The 9493-nt window shown below is 53.8% G+C and overlaps 2 protein-coding genes across 3 annotated transcripts; one reads left to right on the forward strand and one right to left on the reverse strand.

The window, feature by feature from the left end:
* Positions 1-492: 492 nt before the first annotated feature.
* Positions 493-5018, forward strand: SPOUT1 (SPOUT domain containing methyltransferase 1). Of its 2 annotated transcripts, XM_065737546.1 has the most exons (12): positions 493-534; positions 647-689; positions 820-951; positions 1053-1212; positions 1753-1842; positions 2147-2196; positions 2432-2562; positions 2955-3027; positions 3352-3450; positions 4096-4198; positions 4351-4498; positions 4664-5018. In XM_065737546.1, exons 1-12 carry the CDS (start codon positions 493-495, stop codon positions 4736-4738), a joined length of 1146 nt encoding a protein of 381 aa, XP_065593618.1. In that variant the 3' UTR covers positions 4739-5018. The 2 variants fall into 2 exon arrangements, with proteins under 2 accessions (XP_065593618.1, XP_065593619.1); XM_065737547.1 differs by lacking the exon at positions 2955-3027 and having other exon boundaries at positions 519-534; positions 4664-4754.
* A 624-nt stretch (positions 5019-5642) lies between these two features.
* ENDOG (endonuclease G) lies at positions 5643-7505 on the reverse strand. The gene is made up of 3 exons (XM_065737549.1): positions 6993-7505; positions 6649-6758; positions 5643-5965 (listed from the first exon to the last, which is right to left on the reverse strand). The coding sequence occupies exons 1-3, from the start codon at positions 7503-7505 to the stop codon at positions 5680-5682; spliced, it is 909 nt and encodes a 302-aa protein (XP_065593621.1). The 3' UTR covers positions 5643-5679.
* Between the last annotated feature and the right edge of the window lie 1988 nt (positions 7506-9493).

Raw genomic sequence — 9493 nt, forward strand, 5'->3', positions numbered from 1 at the left:
GACTTTGGTGTTGGGCTGCAGCTCAGGATACAGCCCCTGTTGTGAGCAGGAGCAGCCCTACCCCGTGAAAAGGAAGCAAATGCTGCAGGAGAGGCACCCACTCACCCGCCTGCTGCAGCCGAGGAACACAAGGTGCTGGCTCGTGCACTCACGATGAGATTGCATTGTTAGCACAAAGATAACCTCTAACATCCCCAGGCTCTTGCTCTGGATTGTGACAAACCCTGCACGGGGCAGGGCATCCCCCTCCCCCAGAAGACGCGCAGCGCTCGTGCTTCCTAACCCCTCTGCAGTCACCCATCCTCCTTCACAACAGAAAGCGCCCTGCTTAGCTTGCCAGGCCGCGCGGGGGATTTAACGCCGCCACTTTGCTTCCCGCTGCCCAGCTATTGGTTCACGTGACGCCGGCTCCGGCCTCCATTGGGCGGGAACCGGCGCCCTCGGACCAATCACAACAGCGGAGGGGCGTGGCCGAGGAACGCGAGGGAGAAGATGGCGGACGGCGGCGCGGCGAAGCGGCCCAAAGACATGCAGGTGGGCGCGGGGCGGCTGCCGTGGTTACGGCTCCCTGAGTGCAGCGCGGGGCGGCTGCCGTGGTTACGGCTTCCTGAGTGCAGCGCGGGGGTAATGGCTGCTGTGCCCGCAGGTTGAGGACAGGAAGGTGAACTGGCGGCGCTGGAAGCAGGAGAGTAAGGCCAAGGGTCCCCCGGGTCCGAGGAGGGGAGCGGAGCTGTGTCGGGACCCAGCGGGGCCCGGTGCTGCCTGCCCCGAGCGCTCTCGGCCCGACCCGTAACCGGAGGGGCTTTGTGTCCGTGCCAGAGAAAGCAGAGAAGAAGAAATGGAAGGAGCTGAACCTGCTGAAGAAGCTGGAAAAGCAGCGGGTGCGGGAGCTGGCCGAGAAACAGGCGAAGGAGGAGCAGCAGCAGCAGCAGCAGCAGGAGGAGGATAAAGGTGCAGCCGCTCAGGGGGCTGAGGCGGAAAGGGTCCGTAAGTGCCTCACGCAGCTGTAGGGCCGCGGCCCTGCTGACCTGCGCGCTGCCCTCTGTCCCCAGGGCGGCACTACACGCTGAGCGTGGCCCTGCCGGGCTCCATCCTCAACAACGCGCAGTCGCTGGAGCTGCGGACGTACCTGGCCGGGCAGATCGCTCGAGCGTGCGCCATCTTCTGCGTGGATGAGATCGTGGTGTTCGACGAGTACGGAGAAGATGCAAAGTACGGATGAGCTGGCTTGCTCTGCAGAAGGCAGAGCGCTTCTTTGGTGTTTTTTTTTTTTTAGCTGAGATTAGGAAAGAGGTGTCCGTACCCCAAGCAAGTGCTCCAGCACCAGGATCACAGGGCCCTCTGGGGGCAGAGATGGTCACTTACCTGTGCTGGAAGCTGGGACACAGGGAAGATGAGGATGCTTTGAAGGAATGACATCTGTCCCTTCCACTCCTCATCTTGACCTGTGTCTGTTCTCTGGCCAAGTGTTGTAGTGGTGTAGAATCCAGCTGCCAGGTTATATAAAAAAAAGAGATCCACGAAGATTAAAAGGACAACAAAAAAACCCTCTTTGACTTGGGAGAGTTCCAAATAGGACTTGTTAATAGTCTCTGTTTCTGGAGTAGCCCTTTTCTAAAGTGGCCCGTTTATTTTTTAGAGGTTGAGGGAACTGTTATTCTTAGATTAAGAGAAGGGCTTGGTCTTCTGGAGATCTGGCCCTTTGGGGCTGTGCAGTCTTGTTCTGAGTTGAGACTGCTCTCTCTCTTTCAGGAGTGTGGAAGGGGAATTTGAAGGAATTGGGAAGAGAGGGAAGGCTTGTGTGCAGCTGGCTCGGATCCTGCAGTACTTGGAGTGCCCTCAGTAAGTCCACTGTGGTCAGATAGTACATCTTATATTAGTGGCAGAAGTAACAGCTGATAGCAACTGATGATTTGCACGGGTCTCTCATGCTGGAGCTAAATTCTGCATCTGTTGCATGATTTGCAAGAACACAGGATCTGATTGCTTCATGTGTGGTTCAGTTTAACTGAAAGAACAGCAGAGACTTGGGGGAGCTAAGTGTGGTTTTCTCTGTGCTTCTTTTGAATTAGTACAAAGCTAGAATTGAAACTAGTATTTCTTAATTACAATAATAATTTCATATTTGAACCTTCTCTAATAACAGGTACTTGAGGAAATCGTTTTTTCCAAAACATGGGGATCTGCAATTTGCAGGTAATTATTCAGTTCTCTCTGTCCCAGGCTGTTGACTTCCCCTCCATGAGCTCTGGCTCTCATTTTGCATGGAATGCACAGAACTTGAAGTCTTTTCCTCACCATATAGCACAGGTGAGGTGCTGTGCTTCACTTGAGCAGAGAGGGAGGAGGTAGCAGAGCAGCTGTACTTACACCTACGTTCCCATAGTCTGTGTTCTGTCCTTAGCTGTTGCTTTCCTGTGTGCTGTTGCAGGGCTCCTCAACCCACTGGACAGCCCCCACCACATGCGTGTGGATGAGGATTCAGAGTACCGAGAAGGTGTGGTGTTAGACCGGCCCAGTAAGCCAGGCAGAGGCTCGTTTGTCAACTGTGGGATGAAGAAGGTATGTCAGTGTGCAACCTGCACATCCCAAAACAACTTACCCTGTCTGTCATGTTTGAAATAGGTGCAGTGGGTTAAAGGTGCTGCTGGGTTTCTGAGCATCCTGCTTCGTAGCAGGCTGGGATGGGGTTTAATGCTGTTGCTGTTTTGTCCTTCGTGTGTTGTTCATGGCTTCCCAGGTCCTGGCAGGCCCATTCAGGCACATTTCTGCTTTGTGCTGGGTTCGAACCCCTGAGCAGCAAAATAAGTCTCAGGCTGCTGACTCACTCAGCACAGACCCTGATTGCAGCAGTCCTCATTGCAGCTCCAGGCCAGAAAAGGCCCCATCCTTTCTTCTCCCCACCTCCCTCAGTACCTCCAGACTGTCCTAATGCTGCTGGTGACTCTCTGCAGGAGGTGCAGATCGACAAGCAGCTGAAGCCCGGTCTGCGCGTCACTGTGCGCCTGCAGGAACCACAGAATCCAGGTGACTACTGCTCCTTTAGCATCTGCAAACTTGACTCCTGCTGCAGTTGGTCCTTCTGTGTGACAGCCTTCAAGTTACTCACGTTTGAGGACACTCCACTCTGTGTTCCATTTACCAACTCCCTCAGCATAGCTCCTAGTTCATTGGGAAGAACCGTCAGCTCTTTGAGTGACAATGCTCACTTTCCAGAAGGCACTCAGAAGAGCAGCCCTTGGCTGTGCAGCAAATCACTGCCTGAACACAGGAGAAACCTCAGGATGGGGCTGGCCAAGTTCAGCTCTTACAGATGATCATTGGGGCCGTTCATCTCTGCTTCCATTTCAGAAACTAAAGTGCGAAAAGGCGCCGTGGTGTCCTCGCACTGCCCTCGCACGGTGTCTGGCTTGTACTGGGGTTACAGCGTCCGCCTCGCCTCCTGCCTCAGTAAGTGCCTGGAGGGGCCTTTGCTTTTTACTGTGCAGAAGGATCTTCATCCCACCTAGGCTCCCACACCAATCTCAGGCCTGCTGGGTACACTTCTGCTTCTTAACATTCTCATTTTGTCTCACAATGGGTGACCACCAGCCAGAGGTGCAGTTAGCACTCAAGTAGCTCAAATCTGAGAGCTAGAACTATGAGTTGCCCCATTCACCCTCCAGTACTCTGCCCTCTACCTCCACATCACCACTGCTCTAAACATCCATGTTGTGGCAACACAGACAAGAGTTGGTTGTCTCTTTTCTGTGGTAACTACCTCCCGCTTGTTCACATCAAAGCCCACAGTGACATCAGAGCTCGAGAGCCCCAGAAAATTCTTTTTCACTGTCTTCTGATGGAAGGAGAATCATAAGCTGTTAATCAAAGAACAGCTCCTGGTACCTGCTGAGCTTTGAGGTGCTGCAGTTGAGTCTAGTGACTCCTGCAGCAAGGGAATTAAGCAGGGAAAGGGATCATTCTTCATTTAGAAGGTGCATTAGTGGCACTGGAAAGCAATCATTGCTGCTACCACTCACCTGTGAAGAGTATGCACTGCCCAGAAGGCAGTATGGCTGAGAGCACCACGATAACCACACTGTGTTTGTCTGCCAGGTGCTGTCTTTTCAGAATGCCCATTCAAGGAAGGCTACGATCTCTCCATTGGGACCTCAGAGCGGGGTAGCTCCGTGGACCAGGTCACTCTCCCCTCCTTTAGGTCTGTGTCCAAGTGAAAAAAAGTGTTTATACAAAGTCAATTCTAAGGTTCAAGGCACATGAGAATCTCCCCTATGTAAATCCCTTAACACCTGCACTGGTGTGGGGGTAAGAGTCGTTCTCCCCTCACCCTGTCCCTGCGCTCTCCCATAGGCACATCCTTGTCGTATTTGGAGGTCTTCAGGGCTTGGAAGCTGGGGTTGATGCAGACCAAAACCTGGAGGTCACCGACCCAAGCGACTTGTTTGACTTCTACCTGAACACTTGCCCCAGCCAAGGCAGCCGAACCATCCGAACAGAGGTAAGGCAGGGTGTGCAGTGCCTGTGTGCACAGAACATTTCTGTATCTGGCAGGGACTCACAGCCAGACCCGGTGTTGATCCCTACAACAGTGCCTCAGCCAGGAGCTGCAGGAGCTTGCCCTCTCGGAGGACAGCAGTTCTGAGTGTGCTTTGGTCTGTTCCAGGAAGCACTGCTGATCTCTCTGTCCGCACTGAGACCTCACATTGATGAAGCTGTGAAGACTCCCACTGACAGCTGAGGGAAGGAAAACCACTGACCTTGTCTGACCTTGTCCTCTGTGCTGGACTGCCTCAAGGAAGAGCCTGTTGCTGTTCAAATGCAGAGGATCACTCCAGGGACATGGTGGGAGCTGAGGACACGGAGTGACTGAAGTTGGCACCACTGCTCAACCAAGTCTCCAGCAGCTCTGGACCATTCTGCCTGCAGCATCCAGCCAAAAGCTGGTCAGCAAACTGACTGTCAGCAATTCCAGTGTCTTGGGTAGAGAATAAAACAGTACCTAACCTCCTCTTCCTCCAGAGTCCATGTGTGAGTGTTTTGTGTAGGTGAGCAGTCTGCATTCAGGTGTCTTGCATTCTCAGTGCCCCTCCAGCAATGTGGTCCTCAAGCTTCACAAGAAGTAATTCAATCCTTGTGCCAAGCAGTTGTTCCTGTCACAGTTAGCCTGACTCCCCAGCTCCCTCTCAACTCAAAGATTCCACCCTTCCCCAAGGGCAGGAAGAGCTGGAGCCACCTTTATCTCAGCAGGAAGGACATCCAGGGACTTTGGTGAGAACAGATAAGAAAATGACCAATACTTTGTGTTTTCATAGCTTTACTGCTAAAACCATTTTATAAAAGTTAGAAGCAGAAATGAAAGGCCTCTCATTTTACCTGTCTTGCTCCCATCTTTCCCTCTGAGTACAGAAATTAAATCATCTCCCTTTGTGTCATAATGAGCCGCACACAAATGGAGCAATTATAGTAACGCCCACAGTACTGCAGCTTAGGGGCAAAGTCTAGAGCACTGGGACCTGTCAGGCACTCAGAAGCCTTCAGGACATGCTTCACTGTGTGGTTCACTGATGAAACTGGGGAAGGGGATGACAGGAACACTGCTCTCTTATTTCTTACACTTAAAAACACACGGGGAAATGTTCTGTGGACTGTCACTGCTGCCTGGATTTGGTTGGTCAGAGTTCAATGCTTGTTTCCAGCTGTGATAGCTTTCAAGCTACTTGTTCTCTTCAAGATGTTTGGGACAAAGAGGAGCCCTGAGGCTCGCTCAATGCTCTCGATGGGAACCAGGAACTGCTCAAGCGGGATCTTCTCATCCACAGGGCTGTTGGGCATCACGTAGGAGCGCAGTTCAATTTCTCCACTCTCCTTCTCCAGGATGAGCACCTTGAAGAAATGGGTGGGGACGGCCACGTTGTTCTTCCCAATCACCTGGTACTTGACATACATCTTCCCATCAGCCTCCATCCTGCACCAAGAGCAGTGGCCAACGTTACCTCCTACCCCGGTGCCACTTCCACCCCCCCCAGCTCTTCACCTCCACCCCTGTGTGAGCCCCCACTGCAGTGTGGCACAGAGCAGCCCTGCTGCTGTAACACAGGCTGGGAGATACTGGGAAGGTGAGCTTACGTGGGTCTGTTCCCCTCCCAGGCCCCTTCCACACCATCTCTCCTTTTACATTAGGATGTAACAAAAGGCTCTTTGAAAACTCAGCTTGTCAAACTGCTCTTCACACTCCTACATAAATATCTTTGCAGGAAATATCATGCTCTGAAGTGGGCAAACAGTCCATGAAATGAAACCTAGGAGCGATGTGCAGTTTAATCTGTTAACTTAATACCCTACTAATCAAACACTGCTCGTGATTAAAAAACTGCAAACCAAAGTGACCGTGTTACTGTGCATCTCATGGGTACTGCCCAAATAATTGCTTGAATAGGAAACATACAAAATCCCAATGCTAAGAGAACATCCTTCTGCAGAAACCCTGTAGGCTGCTGATCTGAGCAAGGGGTCTCATCAGGTCTCAGCTGGGGTCTCAGCTGCTCACTCCTGCTTTGGGGCAGCTGGGACGCGGCCGTCCCTCAGCCTGCTGTCACTTCCCAGCACAACACATCCTCACTGCGGTCCCATCCGACTCCTCGTGTTTACCTGGGCAGGTAAAGAGGTCCCGTGCAGACGTAGACATTCTTGTTGTGCCTCGCCAAGCTTCTGCTGTATTTCTCAAGGTTATTCCAAGCATTTTGGTTTAAGTGAGGATCCTAAAGACACAAAGGCAGCGACCTGGACAGCAAAGTCATTCACCGCAGCGCTTCCTTATTGCTCAGAGCTCCTCATTCTTAACACGTCCCCAACACTCCCGCAGTGCTCAGGGCCCTGTGAGTAGAGCTCACCCCCACTCTGGCAGCCGCGCACCGGTTTGCCCACGCACCAACAGAGCCCAGAAGCGCCGCGCCACGACTTTCACGAGCGATGTGTCCCGCTCCCAGCCTTACCTGGGGGGCGACGTTGCTGAGATAGAAGGTGTCCTGCATGGCTTTCTGGCTCCACCGGTGGTTGGCGGCAGCAGCCAGGTGGCCGCGGTCGAAGCCGCTTCCTCGGTAGTCGGCGTTGGTAGCGCGGTGGTACTCGTGCACGGAGCCGTCCTCCTGGAAACCGCAGGCGGATCGCTCGGAGGATCCGCTCAGCGTGTCCCGGTTGAGCTGCTCGACGACCCAAAGCGCGCTGCGGCTCCGCGGGTCGTAGCACAGCACGTAGGACTCGCGGCTCCGCAGCTGCGCCAGCCCGGGCAAGCCGTACTTGGTCAGCTCGGTCCGCACCGGCTCCACGGGGGCTGGAGGTCCCGAGGCCGCCGCCACCACCGGCACCACGGGCAGACGGCCCAGCAGCCCCTCCGCCACCTCCGTGCCCCCATCAGGACGTCGCCAGCGGGCGCCCAGCCCCGCGCACAGCCCCGCGCCCACGGCCAACGCCGCTCCGCGCAGCAGCAACCGCCGGCCCCGCAGCATCGCGCCCCGCCCCGCTTCCGGCAGCACGGCCACGCCCTTCCGGCCCCGCGCACCGCCCCTTAAAGGACCCCGCCACAGAAGCACGGCGCGCAGCGGGGTGCGGAGAAACCATTTTATTCGGACGACTCAGCGATGGCGTTAAATTGGAGACGCGGAGGCTCTCGCGGGATGAAGTACAAAAAGAAAGAGCAGAAGTGAACGACGCGGCGTATCGGCTCCCGTATGGACAGCCGGAGCCGACCGCTGCGCTCCGCCCGGCGCCGCGGGATGCCCGCACGCTGCGCCGAAGGGAGCGTTATAAAAAGAGTGTTTAAAAAGAAGCGTAAAAGTAGTTGTAGAGTGATGAAGTGTTGTCTTGTTCTGGCAGTTCTTTCCAGCCCAGTTAAAAAAAAAAAAAGCAAAAATCAGTGTTATTCTGATGTACCACCGAGTGCACTCCTCCCCTTCTGGGGAACGGCATTTCAGAGGCACACAGCGCACGGATGAACCCAAACACATACATTCACGGGGGGGGGGGGGGGGGGGGTAAAAAAAACAGCCTCTGCTTTCCTCCAGACTCTCCCAAACCAACTTCAGGCCTTCATCCCACTCACTGCCAAAGGGTGGGCAGAATTAGACGGAATTCAAACTCGTAATCAGTGCTCTGTGTGATCATCATCACAGACTCCCGTCTACAGTCTCCTTTCCCTTCTACCTCCTTCTCAAAGCCAAATTTCCAGATGTCCGGGCTCCACAAGGGGAAGGCAGCAGCCCTCCTGCTCCCTGAAGGACATCAGGATTGGAAGGATGAGCAGGAGCTGCTTGGCCACAGGAACAACCACAGCTAGTTAATTCTTCCTGACCCCAAGAGAATAAAAGTAAAATCATCACCACCAGCAGCTTTTGAGGAATGAAGACATGGAAACTAATGAGGAGACTCAAAAGCTCGTGCCAGGACTGTTCCTTCCCCCCCACCTCAGAAAAATCCATTTTTTCTCCTAAAGAAATGAACAAGTCTCAGAAGAATGAAATTGATGGCCCAAATCATTGTGAAGGAGCAGCTCCTTCAAAGTCCTTAAGGACAGAAACACAACAGCTTTTCACATCAGATCCGGCCTGCTGGGCTGCACCAAAGCTGGCAGGGCTCAATTTAACTGCGTGAGCAGCCATAGATCCACCTGGATAAAGCTGCAGAATGTATCCCACAAAACCTTTCCAGCAGCCAAAGCTCTCATCCCACTGCAAAACTCTTTTAGAAGTGCTTCCCATCACCCCCTAAAGAGAACAGCACCCCGTAAGCCCCGTGACACATCACTGCAGAGCTGCAGGAGCAGCCATGTGCCAGGGTCCTCCCTGCAGCAGTGGCCAAGCACAGGGCCTGCACACCACCCTGAACACAAGTCATACTTTGATCCCTGTTCACCCACTGCCTTCTTGGGCCATTTTAAGGAGAACTGTGGCTATTCAGAGCGGGAACCCTCGTTGATGCCCACCTACCAGAGAGAAAACACAGAGGAAGCACTTCCAAATGGGCATGGAACATATGAGAGCTACAGCATTACTCAGGGAGAAAGTGTTTCAGGGGATGAAACCCTAAGGGTCAGACCCTTCAGTTCCACACAGACAGCTGCCAGTTTGGCCATACAGGTGTGACAAACAGCCTCTAGTGCAAGGCACCCGACAGCCAGCAGAGCTCAGTGACAGAAGGCAGAAGGACATCCACGCAGCAGACAGCATGCTCCATCACACAGCTGTCCTCGTCCATCCCTTTCATTTTTCTTGGAGGAAGACTGCTCTATAGGAAGGACTGCAGCACAGAGCAGTGCTGTTGGCCACAGGTACTGAGACTGTTTTAAGCTTTCGTTTGCTCACATTCCATCGCTGCAGTGACACCAGCTGCACCAGCATCACTCGAGCACCTTCCCCTGCTAACAAGAAGAGAGGCACGTGCTCCAAACTCTCCTCCTGCCCAGCCTTACAGAATGACAGCAGTCTGCAAAGCAGCCTTC

This window comes from Cyrtonyx montezumae, unplaced genomic scaffold (genome assembly GCF_038088225.1).
Source record: "Cyrtonyx montezumae isolate F1298 unplaced genomic scaffold, pur_monq_1.0 scaffold_20, whole genome shotgun sequence".
NCBI classification, from domain to species: domain Eukaryota; kingdom Metazoa; phylum Chordata; class Aves; order Galliformes; family Odontophoridae; genus Cyrtonyx; species Cyrtonyx montezumae.

Bases quoted from the DNA above. Each gene is read 5' to 3' on its own strand.
- ENDOG (XM_065737549.1), bottom strand. From the start codon at position 7,505: ATGCTGCGGGGCCGGCGGTTGCTGCTGCGCGGAGCGGCGTTGGCCGTG. The intron at 6,759-6,992 runs GTAAGGCTGGGA...TTGTGTCTTTAG, and splicing joins TCAGCAACGTCGCCCCCCAG to GATCCTCACTTAAACCAAAA. The intron at 5,966-6,648 runs GTAAACACGAGG...CTCTTGGTGCAG, and splicing joins GGACCTCTTTACCTGCCCAG to GATGGAGGCTGATGGGAAGA.
- SPOUT1 (XM_065737546.1), top strand. From the start codon at position 493: ATGGCGGACGGCGGCGCGGCGAAGCGGCCCAAAGACATGCAG. The intron at 952-1,052 runs GTGCAGCCGCTC...CTCTGTCCCCAG, and splicing joins GCAGCAGGAGGAGGATAAAG to GGCGGCACTACACGCTGAGC. The intron at 2,197-2,431 runs GTAATTATTCAG...GTGCTGTTGCAG, and splicing joins TGGGGATCTGCAATTTGCAG to GGCTCCTCAACCCACTGGAC.